The sequence below is a fragment of the Hemitrygon akajei genome, chromosome 8 (assembly GCF_048418815.1).
Source record: "Hemitrygon akajei chromosome 8, sHemAka1.3, whole genome shotgun sequence".
NCBI lineage: Eukaryota > Metazoa > Chordata > Chondrichthyes > Myliobatiformes > Dasyatidae > Hemitrygon > Hemitrygon akajei.
In genome coordinates, this window is record NC_133131.1 from 14,023,464 (window position 1) to 14,042,733 (window position 19,270).

Consider the following 19,270-nt stretch of genomic DNA (forward strand, 5'->3'; position numbering starts at 1 on the left):
GATAATGACAGAAATGATAAAGAAGAAATGTTTACCTGCCTGTCTCCTCATTACTATCATCAAGGAGGAGGTAGAGGAGCCTAGACAGCCTCCTTCCCCAACCATCAGATTCCATGAACAGTATCTTGTTGTTCTTCTATTGTGAACTATTTATCTTAGAATTCATAGTAATTTTATGCCTTTATACTGTATTGCTGCTGCAAAACAATGAACTTTACCTCATGTAATGCAGTGATAATAAACCTGATTCTGACAAAATAGCTGGCCTCTTACCCTCCCTACAACCTCTCGAGGAGATAACCTCGGTGATATTTTGTAACTTCAAAACATTAAACTAATTAAAAGGAAGACACAGGAGTACAAAATGTGAGTCTAACTTCATGTTTACTTTAAGCAGGCGGGCACGTATCACACGACAGCATGATGACTTCTGCAATTCATGTATTTCTACATATAATTCCTAATGAATAATTTAAACAAACAAGAATGCTTACACACAAGATTACTCAAATATTAAATATACAACACCCCATGTTAGGGCGGGCTATATGTTATATTGGTTGCAAAACTAAAGTTAAAAACTCTTCTGAAGTTAAGATCAAGATGACCATTTGAACTTAAACTGCATATTTGTGTAAATAATTAATTGACTATATCGTTTCACATACGTACATATATCATTTAGCTAATTATATGGTTCTAGTTCCATTTGAAGGGCAAGTGGTGAATACATGTATGAACACAGAACATTACAGCACAGTGCAGACCATTCAGCCCACAATCTTGTGCAGACCTTTTAATCTGCTCTAAGATCAATCTAACCTCTCCCTCCAATATAGCCCTCCATTTTTCTTTCATCTATGTCTCTTAAGAGTTTTTTTTAAATGTCCCTAATATTTCAGTCTCTACCACCAGCTCTGCCAGGAAATGAAGTGGATACCAGGTTTTGAAACAGCAACATCATCCTAACACAGTAGACTCACAGAAACAGGCCCTTCGGCCCATTACAGCCATGCTAACCTTTGTGCCTTTCTCACTAAAAATCTTACTGACCTTCAAGTTTAAATAATAAGTTTAATAGCCTCCTGTATGTCTGGGACAAGCGGTCGGGACGCCGCTTTCTGGTTGACACCGGAGCCGAGATCAGCGTCTTACCTCCGAAGAGTTACGACACCCGCAACAGAGAACCGGGTCCCCCCCGAGGGCCGCGAACGGCAGCACAGTAAGGACCTACGGCACCCGTACGGTGCGGCTACAGTTCGGCTCCAGCCAGTTCACGTGGGACTTCACACTGGCCACCGTAGCCCAACCGCTCCTGGGTGCGGATTTTTTGCAGGCTCACAGCCTACTGGTCGACCTGCCAAGGAAGAGACTGGTCCACGCCGAGACCTTTCAAACGTTCTCCCTGGGTGAAGCCCAGTTGCCAGCCCCACACCTAGACTCCATCACAACTCGAACCGGCTCACAAATTGGCACGCGCCGGCATTGAGGTCGGTCCCAAAAAGGGCGCCAAGTTTGTTTCACCAGCACGGGGAAAAGCCCACGCGCGGGACGGGACTGTGAATACGCGCCCCCTACAGCATTCCCGCCCTCCCTGGGCGGGATCAGGAAGGCTTTAAAGCGAGGCCGTGAAGTTCAAGTAAATCTCTTTTGCAACTGCAGCTCATCGACTCTGTGTCGTTATTTCAGCGCTGCGTGTAGCACACCGCTACAATATCATTTATCACAGAGACTAAGGAGTTTCATTTAATCACATACTTTCCAAAACAGAGTTTCTTTTCTAGAGTAACAAAATAAAATTAATGCAGCCTCAACCAGACCATGAAATTTTAGAATTCAGAAAATGGAAAGTTTTAAATAAACCTTCCCAAAGAAAATTGTATTAGCCACAAATATAACTGCTTTTTCCGAAATACTTTCCACAGAAATGCCACAACATTACAAAATACAACGAGACACAGCAGTCTGAATGTTCAAGTTCCCTTGAAGCTCTGTAAAAGTTACTAAAATCTTTCTCATACCTGAATATATCGCAAGGCACTCCGCAAAACGCTTAGGTTTGATGTTTTCTTATCGTCCAGATTGGAAATGTTCTTTTTCAATGTTTCAAAACATTCTTTTAAATGAGCACGCCTGTGAACCAAGGAATGCAAAGGAAACAGATTAAACTCTAGCTGCTTTAAAAAAGAGCCATTTCCTCCATCTTCCATCCAGACAGAACACCGATATCAGACAGTGCTTACCTATTCTTCTCCAGTTTGTTGTGGACTTCCCGCGTCCCTGCCCTGAAATTTTAAAAAAAAATTGTTCACATATTGTTCTGGTCACTCAAGTAAACTTCACAAAAATTAATGTAATGAGACAAAGTGTAAAGTCGCACTGTCATTTTCACGTTCATTTACAACAGTTCCAAGAACCCACTGAGATGGTGTATTCTGCATTTCAATCACTCTCACTCTCTGCGTGGCCTGTGAATTGGCTGACACCCTTCCATATTTCCTGCAAAATCTATTCCAGTCTGAAGACTTTGACATCAACATTGGGTGCTGCAGATTATCTCTCCACTGGTTTCAAAACCGAGTGCCCTCCGTATCCTCATTATCTTAACCCTATCCACTAAACTTGATGAGTCACATCAAGGTGCCACTCCACGAGTACTGGGAGCCCCCTGCCTCGCCCTCTCCCACCACTGTACTTGTTTTTACAACTATTCCAAGTCAACAAATCTCTATCACCAATTTGATTATGGGTTACATTATGACCAACCTGATTCTGGATAATAATAATCTTGAGGAATCCCCAGTTTGTAATTTTTTTCTGAAGTTATTTTTAGCTCCACTAGCACCTTGCAGACTAAGGTTCATAAGACTGTAAGGCGAAGGAGTGGAATTTGGCCATTTGGTCCATCAAATCTGCTCCGCCACTCAATCACAGCTGATTTATTTCCCCTCCCAATCCAATCCTCCTGACTTCTCCCCATAACCTTTGTCGTCCTTACTAATCAAGAATCTACCAACCACTGCTTTAAATATACCCAGTGACTTGGCCTCCACAGCCATCCACGGCAATGAATTCCTCAGATGTGATTCGAGAGTTTATAGAGAATGGTGCAAATAGCAAATATCATCTAGTGACTGGCAGTTCGGTGGGCGAAAATGCCTTGTCAATGAGACCAAACATCAGACTTGGGAAGATCTAAGTGATTTTGACCGTGGAATGGTGTTGGTGCCAGACGGGGTGATCTGAGTATCTCAGAAACTGCTGACCCATGACTTTCAGGCACAACAGTCTCTGGAGTTTACACAGAATGGTGCAAAAAACAAAAATCCAGTGAGCGGCAGTTCCGTGGGTGAAAATGCCTTGTTAATAAGAGAGGTCAGAGGGGAATAGCCAGACTGGTCCAAGCTGACAGGAAGGCGACAGTAACTCAAATAACAACACATTACAACGGTGGTGTGCAGAAAAGCATCTCTGAATGCACAACACATTGAACCTTGAAGTGGATGGGCTACAGCAGCAGAAGACCTTGAACGTACTCAGTGGCCATTAAGTATATACTCATACCTGAATATATTGCAAGGCACTCCACAAAACACTTAGATCTTATGTTTTTTAGGCAAGAAGTGAAAAGGAAAACATGAAAAATTTATTAGTTTCTCCAAGTCATGAGGAAAGTGTTAAGAGCCATCAATGTCAATGTTGGAATTAGTATAAAAAAGGCACAATCAATGGGCAGAAAAATTGACAGAAAAGGGAATTAACTGAGTGAGGATGCCCATGTTACCTGTCTTTCTCACTTTAATTTGCAGACTTTATGTTAGTATTCATCGTTATCTGACTTTCAACACAAACGAAACACTGACTTCACAGGAGACTTCTTTACTGCCAAGGCACAGTAATGAACAGAACAGCTTGTCAGCTGCCCACTGCATTGTGTCTGGGGCCTTTGCTTTTGTAAAGACCTGGCTCCTCCATAAATGCGACCAGAAATTAATTCCCAAGGTAAAAGTTCAGAATCTGAACTTACTGGGCTAATGTAATTGATGTCAGGAAAGTAAGGTGTCTTCCTTTCAGATTTAGAGTGACTGGAACAGTTGTCTTTTGAAAGATGAGGGTAGATATTCATCAGATTCAGTTTTGATTCTCAAATATTAACAGAATGTCAGCAAGACCAAGGAACTGATGATTGACTCCTGGAGAAGGGAACCAGAGCTCAGTCCTCATCAGAGGTGGAGAGGGTCAACAACTTTAAATTCCTGTGTTATTATTTCAGAAGACCTGTCCTGGATCCAGAAGTAAGTGCCATTACAAAGAAAGCACAGCAACATCTCTGCTTCCTTAGGACTTTACAAAGTCTCAGCACATCATCTAAAACTTTGACAAACTTCTATAGATGTGTAGTGAAGAGTATATTGGCTGACTGCGTTACAGCCTGGTGTGGAAACACCAATGCCCTACTATGGAAAAGCCTACAAAAAGTAGTGGATACAGCCCAGTCCGTCCTGGATAAAGCCCTCCCCACCATTGAGCCTGTCTACATAAAATGCTGTCTCAGGGAAGCAGCATCACCCAGGACAGACTCTCTTCTCTCTGCTGCCCTCAGGAAGAAGATTCAGAAGCCTCAGCACTCACACCACCAGGTTCAGGAACAGTTATTCCCCCTCAAGTATCAGGCTCTCGAACCAAAGGGATATCGTCACTCAACTTCACTTGCCCCATCACTGAGATTTTCCCACAGCCTACAGACTCACTTTCAAGGACTCTTCATCTCATGCTCTTGATATTTATTGCTTATTTATTTATTGTTATTATTTCTTTCTTTTTGTATTTGCACAGTTTGTTGTCTTTTGCACACTGGTTGAACCCCCAAGTTGGTGCGGTCTTTCATTGATTCTGTTATGGTTATTATTCTATGGTTATTGAGAATGCCCACAAGAAAATGAATCTCAGGACACACACACACACACACACACACACACACACACACACACACACACACACACACACACACACACACACACACACACACACACACACACACACACACACACACACACACACACACACACACACACACACACACACACACACACACACTTACTTTGATAGCAACTTGGAACTGCCAGTTTATTTCTAGCAAGGCTTAAATAGATCCATAGTTCATCAGTAATTACTGACATTAAATTAAAGTTCAAAGCAAAATTTATTATCAGAGTACATACATGCCACCACAAACAACCCTGAGATTCTGTTTCGGAGGGTGTACTTAGAGCTAAACCTTCCAGACAATATGTTAAAAAAAAACTAGCCTAATTAAGAATAGAAAAGAAGTATCGATGTGTCACTTTAAAACAAAAAAAAATCTGAAGAGTTCACTGACTAGTGGAACATTCAAATAAACTGTGTAAGTTACTGGCCTTGTCAGTTCTTTGTTGAATTGCTTCATGCTGAGACCAATAAATCACTTGGCCAAACTGGCCAGTTACGGGTCCAGTTGGTGGGCAGTCAAAGGTGCTACCCGAGCTGCTTGCCTGCTTCTCGTCCACGGTTACATCCGTGCCCAGGGGCCCTAAGAGAAGAAGCATGCAGGCTCTATCCGTACAAGGATGGATTTCTGAGAAAAGTGTTCTGAGAGTTATAATCGAATTTTAATTTGAAACTGCCAATCGTGTCTGAAGCCCAGATTTATTGAATAGTGTATTGTGGGTGAATAAACCTTTGTAAAAACACAGTACATCACTACTTTGTGAAATATGGGTTCACCCAATGCACTGTGCCAGGCAGAGACAAGTGGTTCTTTACAGACAGGCAACAACAAACCTTCCATGCATCGGTCACCAAAGTGACTGCACACAATAGTCCAGGACCTGGCTCAACAATAAAATTGGGACCCAGAAACGTACGGCAATAAAATTGCTCCAATGAAGTTCAGAACCTTATAATCTAAACACGTTTGGAGCCAATGGGAGAACGAGTTGACAGATTTGATAGAGGCGTTTAAGATTATGAGAGGCATAGATAAAGGGAACAGGCTGCTGGGCCACAATGGCCAACACCAGATGACATCTGGCGAGTGGAGGAAGGTTTAGAAGAAATGTCAGAGTTGGCATTTTGCACTGCTGGTGACAGTGGTTGTGGCTAAAACAACAGGGGCATTCAAAAGATTCTTAGGCAAGTGGATGTAAGGAAAATTACAGGTTGTGGGCTGTGTAGGAGGGAAGAGTTAGATTGAGCGTGAAGTAGGTTTATATTGGTCGGCACAGCATCATGGGCTGAAGGACCTGTACTGTACTTTGCAATAATAATATTTAAAAGATATTCAGACACGTACATGGATGAGAAAGGTTTAGAGGGACATGGACCAAAGGTGGGCAATTGGGACTGGTTTCGATGGGCATCTTGATTGGCCTGGACAAAATATACCAAAAGGCACATGCTGTATTATGCAAAGACTCTAAAGCAGGGGCTCCCAAACTGGAGGTCCACGGACCCCTTGTTTAATGGTATTGGTCCATGGCATCTATGATGCTGTCTGGCCTGCTGAGTTGCTCCAGCATCTCGCGTGTGTTGCTTGGATTTCCCACATCTGCAGATTTTCTCTTGTTTGTGAATTAAGATCCATATTTGCTCCAACAGGTAGAGGGTCTTTCATTAGACTGAAGAAACCTTCTTGCAACAAATTACTCAAAATATCTGTCGGCCAAGGTCTAACACTACCCTTCCTGCCAGAGACACAAAATTTAATTCAGAAGAATGGAGATTTTTTTAAAATATATACATGTGGCTGATGGTTTAAATTCCTGGATATCCAGAACATTTTGTTATGGCATTTAACAAAATCACTGTTAGACTCTGCAGAAGTCACTCAAAATGTGAGCTTTACTCAAAAAAAAAAGGAATTCCCAACATCACACACAAAATGCTGGTGGAACACAGCAGGCCAGGCAGCATCTATAGGGAAAAGCGCTGTCGACGTTTTGGGCCGAGACCCTTCGTCAGGACTAACTGAAAGGAAAGATAGTAAGAGATTTGAAAGTAGGAGGGAGAGGGGGAAATGTGAAATGATAGGAGAAGACCGGAGGGGGTGGGATGAAGCTAAGAGCTGGAAAGGTGATTGGCAAAAGTGATACAGAGCTGGAGAAGGGAAAGAATCATGGGACAGGAGGCCTAGGGAGAAAGAAAGGGGGAGGGGAGCACCAGAGGGAGATGGAGAACAGGCAGAGTGATGGGCAGAGAGAGAGAAAAAAAACAAACAACTAAATATGTCAGGAATGGGGTAAGAAGGGGAGGAGGGGCATTAACGGAAGTTAGAGAAGTCAATGTTCATGCCATCAGGTTGGAGGCTACCCAGGTGGTATATAAGGTGTTGTTCCTCCAACCTGAATGTGGCTTCATCTTGACAGTAGAGGAATTCCCAGCACTTTTTAAAAAAAATCTAATGTGTAAGGGTTAACCCCTTTCTCAGAAGACGTCAAAAAACGACAAGGTTTTCTGGACTGAAAACAGACAGAGAAATTCCACACATTCAGAAATACACCTGACTCGGAGCAATTGGCAGGATACTGGCTTTGATCAAACTACAGCTTAAACCTTCTCATTTTAATTTATTAAGATGTAGCATTAAAGCAGCCTGCAGCTATTTATACTCAAAGCTGTCAAAGATTTAATTGCGACCAAGACTACAAAGCAGATCTTTAATCCTCATCATCATTATATAACCGACCGACTTTAATATAAAAGGTTATTTTGGGCTTTCTTTCCTAATGAAAGAAAATTATGGGGGTTAATACTGGATTGACTCAATGAATGAGTGTACTATACATTCAGTGGCCACTTTATTATGTACCTGCTTCACCTAATAAAGTGGCCTCGGAGTGTATGTTCCTGATCTTCTGTTGCTGTAGCTCAGTTACTTCTAGGTTCAATGTGTTGTGCTTTCAGAGATGCTCTTCTGCACAGCACTGTTGTAATACATGGTCATTTGAGTGACTGCCACCTTCCTGTCCACTTGAACCAGTCTGGCCATTCTCCTCTGACCTCTCTCATTAAAAAGGCATTTTTGTCCACTGAACTGCCACTCACTGGCTGTTTTTTTTTGTTTTTCCACAACATTCTCTGTAAACGCTAGAGAATGTTGTGGTGAAAATCAGCAGTATCCTCAAACCACCCGGCCTGGCACCAACAATCATTCCATGGTCAAAGTCACTTAGGTCACATTTCTTCCCCGTTTTGATGTTTGGCCTGAACAACAACAGAACCCCTTGACCATGTCTGCATGCTTTAACGCACTGAGTTGCTGTCCAATGATTGGCTGATCAGATAATTACCCAGCAGGTAACGCTCAGTTTAAAGATGGAGTTTTACCTGCTGGGCCATTTCAGAGGATCAATACTCAGTCACACTGGTGAGTCTGAAGGCTCTTAGGCTAAAACAAGTAGAGCAGCTGCTCTCCCCCCACTCCATCACTGCCAATCTAATAGATACATGAAACTATTAGAACACCCAAAAAGTTAACCAGCAGGTTGAGTCGGTGGTGAGGAAGGCAAATGCAATGTTAGCATTCATTTCAAGAGGTCTAGAATACAAGAGCAGGGATGTGATGCTGAGGCTTTATAAGGCACTGATGAGGCCTCACCTTGAGTATTGTGAATAGTTTTGGGCTCCTCATCTAATAAAAGATGCACTGGCATTGGAGAGGGCCCTGAGGAGCTTCACAAGAGGGATTCTGGAAATGAAAGGTTTATCATATGAGGAGCGTTTGACAGCTCTGGGTCTGTACTTGCTGGAATTTAGAAGGATGAGGGGAGATTTCATTGACATCTTTCGAATGCTGAAAGGCCTAGACAGAGTAGATGTGGAAAGGATGTTTCCCATGGTGGGAGAGTCAAGGACAAGAGAGTACAACCTCAGGATAGAGGGGTGGCCATTTAAAACAGAAATAGAGAAATTTCCTTAGCCAGGGGGTGGTGTACCACAGGCAGTTGTGGAGGCCAGGTTGTTGGCTGTATTTAAGGCAGAGCTTGATATGTCCTTGATTGGACAAGGCAGCAAAGGTTATGGGGAGAAGGCCAGGGAATGGGGCTGAGTGGGGGGGGGGAAGATAGGATCATCCATGATTGAATGGTGGCACAGACCCAATGGGCCAAATGGCCTAATTCCGCTCCTATGTCTTATGGAAACTTGCTTCCTCATTTAGATTTATTTCATTCACTGCATTTAAATGTATGGTCCATCGTCAGTCCCAGCCTTTGAAATGCTAGCAACACACACAAAATGCTGGTGGAACACAGCAGGCCAGGCAGCACTCCATCAGCATTTTGTGTGTGTGTTGCTTGAATTTCCAGCATCTGCAGATTTCCTCGTGTTTGCCCTGTTACTTAACAACTATAATCAAAACAGAAAATGTTGGAATTGCTCAGTTTGAGAGGTGGTTGACTTGAAACATTAATTCTGCTTCTTGCCCCATTGATGACATGCTGAACATTTCAGATTTCCAGCATCCATTTGTTTTCTTTTTGGAATTCGACACTAATTTAACTACAATGCCACTGTACCTGGGTTGGTATAAGATAATTGACAGAATATATGACTAGAATGGGTTAATTTTAACAATTGACACATAGAGTATTATGCTTGCTTTTCCATTTCTTGACTCCTCAATGTATCTAGCCACATTCTTGCTTTTATATCGTTTGTTCGTTCTGTGCCATGTCATATGATATGGGTGATCATGGTCTTTCCATGACCATGACATTGGGTAATGATGGTCTTGACCATGATTGCTCTTGGCAAATGTTTCTACCATTGCCTTCTTCTGGGCAGTGTCCTTACAAGGTGGGTGACCCCAGCCATTATCAATATCCACCAGAGACTGTCTGCCTGGTGTCAGTGGTTGCATAACCAGAGTTTGTGATATGCACCAGCTGCTCATCTGACCATCCACCACCTGCTCCCATGGCTTCACATGACCCTGATCGGGGTCTAAGCGGGTGCTACACCTTGCCCAAGGGTGGCCTGCAGGCTCGTGGAGGGAAGGAGTGCCTTACACCTCCTTTGGTAGAGATGTAAATCCACCCTGCCACCCCTTTAATATATGTGTAAAATAACACAATAACAGCACAACAATACAGAATTGTGTCACCCTGCTTTTCTACAAGTTAGGCAAACACTGAGCCTTAAATTTCCTGGATAAATGCTGCAGTGGGAAAGTTCCCTTGTCGTCAGAATGTACACAAGTGGTGATAATGTTCAATGAGTAGGACAACTGGCCCTTTCAGCTTGGCTGATCCACCTTAGCACCATTTTCCCCCATGGTCATCACGTCTCTGGATTCCTTTACATCCAGATATCTGATCAATCACAGTGGTCGTCTGGGGAGAGGGTTCCAATGTTTATTCTCCTGTGAAGAGGCATCTCATCACCTCGGTCCAAAGTGCTCTCTTATTCTGGGACTAAAACCTCAGGTTCCTATCTCCTCAGCAAAGGGAAACACCCTCCCTGCATCTATCTACCCTGTTGAAGAATTCTGGAACCTTTAATGAGATCACTTCCTATTCTTCTAAACCAGGGATTCCCATTTTTTTATGCCGTGGAACCCTACAGTAACTGAGGGGTTTGTGGAAAAACTGCAAACTGTAGAGAAAGGAGACACAAGCCGTCTACTTGAAAAGTCATCCTCCAGTCTGCCCATTCCAATAAGTAGCTTAAACAAAGAACTTGCTTAACTGGCACTGGAAAGCGTGGTGACATTTGCGGGCTGCCCCCCCCCCACCCCGGCCCCGGCACAACCGTTGGGTGTGTTGGTTGTTAATGCAAGTGATGCACCTCACTGTACGTTTTGATGTCTGCCTGGGCGCAGGGCCGTAACGGAGAGGTCGGTTACAGGCCGAATTGAGGCGGTGGGGTCAGAGTACGGCGAGGCGTTTGAACCTGACGCTTGGACATCGATTTAGGCACTGGACCAGATTGAAAAGGTCAGGGGGTCAGGTCGCCGAGGCGAGGGATGGGCCGGTTCAGGGCGCTGCTCTGCGGTGTTTACTGGGCTCTGCACTGACCTACGCCGAACTGTGGGACTCTCTTTGCGAGCTTCAGTTCAGAATGCTATTTCCTTGTGGTTTTTGACTACATAACGTGTTTATTTCTCTCTGCACACTGGGTGCTTGACAGTCTTTTTTTTTTTTACAGGTTATTTTATTTTTCTTAATGTGTTTTTGTGAGCATGATGTGTTTTTTTTCTCTGCACATTGGATGCTGGGTGGTCTTTTTTATTAAGGGATCTTTGGGGTTTCTTTGTTTCATGGATGTCTTTGCTAGTCAGGGAATATATTGCTTCGGCAGGACAGATTAGAGGGCTTGTCTACGGAGGCCATATCGGTGGAGCTGAGAAACAGGAAAGGTTTGACCACATTAACATGGTTGTATTATAGACCACCCAATAGTCAGCGAGAATTGAAGAAGCAAATCTGCAGAGAGATAACAGACAACTGCAGGAGACAGAAAGTTGTGATTGTCGGGGATTTTAATTTTCCACACATTGACTGGACCTCCCATACTGTTAAAGGTCTAGATGGGTTAGAGTTCGTGAAATGTGTTCAGGAAAGTTTTCTAAGTCAATATATAGATGTACCAACTAGGGAGGATGCAATATTAGATCTCCTATTGGGAAATGAGTTAGGGCAGGTGACAGAAGTGTGTGTAGGGGAACACTTTGGTTCCAGTGATCATAACGTCATTAGTTTCAACTTGATCATGGATAAAGATAGATTTGGTCCTCGGGTTGAAATTCTAAACTGGAAAAAGGCCAAATTTGAAGAAATGAGAAAGGATCTAAAAAGCATAGATTGGGACAGGTTGTTCTCTGGCAAGGATGTGATTGGAAAGTGGGAGGCCTTCAAAGGAGAAATTTTGAGTGTGCAGAGTTTGTATGTTCCTGTCAGGGTTAAAGGCAAAATGAATAAGAATAAGGAACCTTGGTTCCTGAGGGATATTGGAACTCTGATAAAGAAGAGAGAGATGTATAACATGTATAGGCAACAGGGAAGAAATAAGATGCTTGAGGAGTATAAAAAGAGTAAGAAAATACTTAAGAAAGAAATCAGGAGGGCTAAAAGAAGACATGAGGTTGCTTTGGCAGTCAGGGTGAAGGATAATCCTAAGAGCTTCTACAGGTATGTTAAGAGCAAAAGGATAGTAAGGGATAAAATTGGTCCTCTTGAAGATCAGAGTGGTCGGCTATGTATGGAACCAAAAGAAATGGGAGAGATATTAAATGTGTTTTTTGCATCTGTATTTACTAAGAAAACTGGAATGGAGTCTATGGAAACAAGGCAAACAAGTAGGGAGGTCATGGTGGAACTTATACAGATTAAAGAGGAGGAGGTATTTGCTGTCTTGAGGCAAATCAGAGTAGATAAATCCCCAGGACTGGACAGGGTATTCCCTCGGATCTTGAAGGAGACTAGTGTTGAAATTGCAGGGGCCCTGGAAGAAATATTTAAAATGTCGATATCCACAGGTCAGGTGCCGGAGGATTGGAGGATAGCTCATGTAGTTCTGTTGTTTAAAAAAGGCTCAAAAAGTAAGTCGGGAAATTATAGGCTGGTAAGTTTGACATTGGTAGTAGGTAAATTATTGGAAGGAATACTAAGATATAGGATCTACAAGTATTTGGATAGACAGGGACTTATTAGAAAAGTCAGCATGGCTTTGTGCGTGGTAGGTCATGTTTAATCAATCTATTAGAGTTTTTCGAGGAAGTTACCAGGAAAGTGGATGAAGGGAAGGCAGTGGATGTTGTCGACATGGACTTCAGTAAGGCCTTTGACAAGGTCCCGCATGGGAGGTCAGTTAGGAAGATTCAGTCGCTAGGTATACATGGAGAGGTAGTAAATTGGATTAGACATTGGCTCAATGGAAGAAGCCAGAGAGTGGTTACTACAGGAAGATTGCTACTCTGAGTGGAGGCCTGTGACTAGTGGTGTGCCACAGGGATCAGTGCTGGGTCCATTGTTATTTGTCATCTATATCAATGATCTGGATGATAATGTGGTAAATTGGATCAGCAAATTTGATGATACAAAGATTGGAGGTGTAGTGGGCAGTGAGAAAGGTTTTCAAAGCTTGCAGTGGGATTTGGACCAGTTGGAGGAATGGACTGAAAAATGGCAGATGGAGTTTAATGCGGATAAGTGTGAGGTATTGCACTTTGGAAGGTCAAACCGAAGTAGAACGTACAAGGTAAATGGTAGGACACTGAGGAGTGCAGTAGAACAGAGGGATCTGGGAGTACAGATACATAATTCCCTGAAAGTGGCGTCACAAGTAGATAGGGTCGTAAAGAGAGCTTTTGGTATGTTGGCCTTTATAAATCAAAGTATTGAGTATAAGAGTTGGAATGTAATGGTGAGGTTGTATAAGACATTGGTGAGACCGAATTTGGAGTATTGTGTGCAGTTTTGGTCACCTAATTACAGGAAGGATATTAATAAGGTTGAAAGAGTGCAGAGAAGGTTTACAAGGAAGTTGCTGGGACTTGAGAAACTGAGTTACAGAGAAAGGTTGAATAGGTTAGGACTTTATTCCCTAGAGCGTAGGAGAATGATGGGAGATTTGACAGAGGTATATAAAATTATGATGGGTATAGATAGAGTGAATGCAAGCAGGCTTTTTTCCACTGAGGCTAGGGGAGAAAAAAAGAGGTCATGGGTTAAGGGTGAGGGGGGAAAAGTTTAAAGGGAACATTAGGGGGGGCTTCTTCATGCAGAGAGTAGTGGGAGTGTGGAATGAGCTGCCAGATGAAGTGGTGATTGCGGGCTCACTTTTGACATTTAAGAAAAACTTGGACAGGTATATGGATGAGAAGGGTTTGGAGGGATATGGCCCAGGTGCAGGTCAGTGGGACTAGGCAGAAAAATGGTTCGGCACAGCCAAGAAGGGCCAAAAGGCCTGTTTCTGTGCTGTAATGTTCTATGGTCTGTTTGGAGACGAAGCTCAAGATGGTATAATGTATACGTACTTTGAAAATAAATGTACTTTCTACATGTGATAAATGAATTTGAATCTGAATCTAGACCTACCCACACTGCTGCCGTCACCAACGCAACTACAGTGAAACCAAACCAGGAAATATCAACCTCCTACACAGGGGAACCTCACCTACCCATGCTACAGGGGGTCACATTCCCAGAAAGTGGGCCCTAGCACAATTCACTGCAATGTAAAGCAATGTTTTCTGCACGTGTCAAGAAATGAAAAAAGATGTAATGCTGTGATTGTTATTTATGCGTGTTTTCTTCCCCACATAAATTTTGTAAGAGGACGTTTTCATTAACTCCGCCATGGATGGTCCCAAGCACGGCTGCAAAATGAGGAGGGTTGGGTATGGGGCGAGTAACCCCATCCCATAAAAACACAGTGCTACAGAGATGCCAACAGAAGCGCCAAAGACCTCATCCCTGAGAGAGGAAGGATACACCATGGAGATGGGCTACACCTGGGGAACAACTCGATAGACTGGCCCAGGACAGAGAACTCTGGCGAGCTACTGTCGGTGGTCTTGCCACAGTAGGGGTGATGGGGCTCAAGAAGAAGAACAAGAGAAGAACTTTATTTTGTATGCCAGACATTTTGACAGTGATTTATTGCTCCATAAGGGCAAATTTCTGTTGCCCCAACTGCTAGAACACGGAAGTCACCTGGGTCTAATTTCAAAAACAATACATTATACTCGAGACAGATAAACAGATCAAAGATAATTTAAATTTATTTGCCACACATCCACTGAGCATCAAAACATTCAGAGAAATGCATCGTTTGCATTACTGACCAACGCAGTCCGAGGATATGCTGGGGGCAGCCCGCATGTGAGGCCAAGCTTCCTGTGCCAACATAGCACGTCCACAACCTACTAACCTAACCGGTATGTCTTTGGAATGTGGGGGGAATCTGGGACACCCGAAGGAAACCCACACAATCACAGAGAGAATACACAAACTCTTCATAAACAGTAGCGGGAATTGAACCCTGACGCTGGCGTCATAGAGCACTGCACTAATCACTGTGCTACGGTTCCATCATTAAACGTATGACTCCAGAGATTCTGATGATGTCACTACACCAGAAAAGGGCATCCAGTTAAAACTTCTCAGACTGCTGTAAGATTTGCTCCTTGTTCAGACCCACAATGGTCTGGCACCCGGCTACATAAAGTCCAATTTATGGACACGCTTTACATACGAAGGGAGCGTTTGGGAGACTGGTGGGATGGATGGGGGCTGGATTTGCCCTCTGCTGCAGGTCTGCAGGCATCTTTTACTTTCTTTCTACATGCCTTGCCTCCCCACCCACCCACCACCATCAAAGATCCTCACCACCCAGGCCATGCTCTTTTCCCGCTGTTACCATCAGACAGAAGATACAAGAACCGCAGGACTTGCACCACCAGGTTCAAGAACAGTTACTACCCCCCAACCATCAGGCTGTTGAACAAAAGAGGACAGTTCCACTCATCTACTGAGATGTTCCCATAGCCAATGATCTCACTTTAAGGATTCTTTATCGTGTTAATTCATGCTCTTGTTACTTATTGCTATTTATTTATATTTGCGTTTGCACAGCTTGTCGTCTTCTGCACTCCTGCTCTTTCATTGATCTTGTTTACAGTTACATTTCTTTAGATTTGCTAAGTATTCCCGCAGGAAAAAGTACCTCAGGGTTGTATGTGGTGACATGTATGTACTCGGATAATAAATTTTACTTTGAATTTTGAACCAAAACAATCGGGAACAAGAGAAAATCTGCAGATGCTGGAAATCCAAGGAAAAAAAACACACACACACACACACACTCTCTCTCTCTCTCTCTATATGGAAAAGAGTAAAACAGTTGACGTTTCAGGCTGAGACTCTTCATTGGGACCCTGCTAGATGGAGGCGGGGTGAGAACCTGAACAGTCTCTCTCACTCGCTGAGTGAGCAGGGCCAACTCATCCAGTGCACGCGAGCTCTTCCATCATCCTTTCCCTGATCCTCTCCCATGCACCGATTGTGTTCGGTTCTGACTTACGTACAGTTCACCTTACAAACGATTCTGAGGAACAGAACCCAGTGGGGATAACCTATAATACTCTCCATTTCATCCTCCACCCATAAACTGTTGGAAATTAGCTGCTAGCAAGCCAGGTTAGTGTTTAAAGTTTGGTGTCGGTTAAGCGGAAAGATCGGTAGGAGAGGAAAGTGGCAATGGATGAGATAACTCTATAGAATCGTCGCCACTTACCCCCCAGGTCTTCGCTTTTGATCGTGAGGCTTTCCGTCATCCAGGGGGCTCGACTTAAGCCCACCTGGCTGCTGTGGCAGGGACGACTGCTGGATGAGATGATGTGGTGGGATTGCCAGTACAGATCCTGGGAGCTGCTGGGGAGCACTGCTCACCACCGCTGGACCGGGGTGGGGGTCAGGGAAGGCAGGCATCGGAGAGGGGTGAAGCACGGGTGGGCTGGGCGAAACCTCTCTGGCGTTGCCGGTGGGGCTCCGTGCCGGCTGGTGGTGCTGCGCGGCCTGCGGCGGGAGGGGGGACGGGGCTAGCGAGGGGCTGACCACGTGCGACACGACGACTGTGGTGGCGGCGGAGGCTGGAGGCGGTAATGGCTTCTGCACCAGGAGCGTGGGGGCAGCTTGCAGCTCGGGCTTGACCTCATGGTTGACTTTGCCGCGCTCTGGCTCTCTCTCCGACAGGAGGCTGTCCCGTGTCTCACGGTCATCTGCAAATCAAAGACACAAGATGACTTTGATAAGAGGACTAACGCTTAGGGGTTTGTGGGGAGAATGGGGTGGAAATAAAATAAAAATCAGCTAGGATTGAATGGCGGAACATTCAGTGGGCTGAATGGCCTAAGTCTACCAGATCAATAAAAGTAAAACATGAAAATTAGCATCAGTTGACCAAAGATAATCAAAGTTCAAAGTAAATTTGTTATCAAAATATGTAAATATCACTAGATAGATTTTCTTGCAGGCAATTACAGTACAACAAAGAAACACAATAGAATCAATGAATAAAATCTACACACAAAGATCGACAAATAATCAGTTTGCAAAAGGAGACAATGTGCAAGTACAAAGCTCGAGAGATACAACAGAGAGCATGAGTTGTAGAGTCCTTGATGGTGACTCTACAGGTTGTGGAATCAGTTCAGAGTAGAAGTGAGTGAAGTTATCCGCGCAGGTTCAGCCGCCTGATGGCTGAAGGGTAATAACTGTCCTGAACTTGGTGGTGTGGGGCCTAAGGCTCCTGTACTTCCTTCCCAATGGCAGCAGCGAGAAGGAACCATGGCCTGGATGGTGAGGTCCCCATTTTGCACCAGAGCCACACTGGTTGCTTGTTAGTCTTTATTTCTGTATAGTTTTTTTTCACAAGTTCTATTGTATTTCTTTATTTTCCTGTAAATAACCTGCAGGAAAATGAATCACAGGGTTGTATATGGTGACATATATGTATTTTGATAATAAATTTACTCTCAACTCTAGGAAAAGGATGGTGCACTTTCACCCCAGCTACGCCCCATAGATAACGGCATCTCTAGAAGATCACCCTCGTTCCCCTATGCTCCAAAGAGAAAAAGTTCTAACCTGCTCAACCTCTCTCAATGCCTCATGCATGTTCTTTGATAATAAACTTACTCTGAACCTCGAAAATGGGGGCAAATGCATTCAAACCACAGCTGCGATGTCCATCAATAAGACTTGCAGTTCAGGAACAAACAGGTTTGATCATCAGACACTTAACTAAGCTCACGAATTTGATAACATGATTGAAGTGGATCTCAGTTTCCTTTTCATCGTCGGAGAGGGACGGGCACCCTAGGCACGCCGGTGTTTATTGTCGACAACTAATTTTCCATGAAAATGTACTTCAAAGGGAAGAAAATATGAGGTGTGTTATGGGACAACATGTATTTTGTGGTTAAATTGAGTAACTGCATGGCATTTCCACCCAAACTCAATCTGAGGACAGGCAGACAAGCTCACAGAGGTGCAAATCAAAAGCGGTAGTTACACAGCAACCTCACAACCCTCATTGGGTGACATGCCTCGGGCCGAAACGTTGACTGTTTATTCCTTTCTGTATATGATGCCTGGCCCCAGTTTTTTGTATGTATTACATTGGGTGACGCAGTAGAATGTGCAATAGATTTATTCTGCAAAGAAACAAGCTCTTCAGCCCATTGTGTCTATACCAACCATCATGCCAATCTATACTAACATCACTTCCTATATTAATTCCTTCTATGCCTTGCTCATTCAAGTACCTGTCGAAATGACTCTTGTTCCTGCCTCCACCACCTCCTCTGGCAGATCATTTCAGATACTAACTACACATTGTCTAAAGAAATAACACATTTAAGCCTTCTCTCTCTCTCACCTTAATCCCACGTTCTCCAGTTTTAGACATCACTTTAATCTGCCAACCCATACGAGAACGTTAACCTCCCTCATTAGGGTAATTCAAAAGTCCGGGGCCAATATGGAAATGTTGAGCGATTCTGAGTCATTGGGACTGACATAGAAACAACCAAACACATCATTACCTCCCACCCCACCCTCTGCTTTCATCACCTGCAAATCTGCTGGGTCAACGACTGTACCTGGTACTTCCGATGCAACCTCCTCTAGATCAGTGAGACCTGGCATGAATTGGGGGATCACTCCGTTGAACACCTTTGTTGTTATCCACAACAAGCAGGATTTCCTGGTGCCCAACCAATTTAATTCCATTTCCCATTCAGTCCACCGCCTCCTCTACAGCCACAATGAGGCTATTTTCAGTTTGGAGGGGCAAGACTTCATCTTCCATCTGGGTAGCCTCCGACCTGATGACATGAACATCCCGTAAATTATTTCCATTCCCCTTCCCTCTTCTTCCATTCCCCACTCTAGCTCCCCTTTTACCCCTTCTCCTCAACCTGCCTATTACCTCCCCACAAGGGTCCTCATCATTTTCTTTCTCATGGCCCACTCTCTTCTCCAATCAGATTCCTTCTTCTTCAGCCCTTTACCACCTTTCACCTCTCAGCTTCTTATTTCAACACCCCCCTCCACCACCCACCTGTCTCCACCTATCACCTTTCAGCTTATATTCCTTTCCCTCCCCGACCCTCATATTCTGCCTTCTTCCTCCTTCCTTTCAATCTTGATTAAAGGGTCTTGGCCCCAAAACATCAGCTGCTTATTCCTTTCCTTAGATGCTCCCTGACCAGGTCAGTTCCTCCAAC

General features: G+C 43.9%; 1 protein-coding gene across 1 annotated transcript in view; it reads right to left on the minus strand.

Annotated features, from left to right (window-relative positions):
* mnta (MAX network transcriptional repressor a) overlaps nt 1–19,270 on the minus strand; it is a 178,685-nt gene that overhangs the window by 135,568 nt on the left and 23,847 nt on the right. The window contains exons 2-4 of the mRNA XM_073053277.1: nt 16,276–16,759; nt 2,244–2,285; nt 2,022–2,133 (exon numbers count right to left, since the gene is read on the minus strand). Coding sequence (XP_072909378.1) covers nt 2,022–2,133; nt 2,244–2,285; nt 16,276–16,759 — 638 coding nt within the window. The remainder of the gene's footprint in view (nt 1–2,021; nt 2,134–2,243; nt 2,286–16,275; nt 16,760–19,270) is intronic.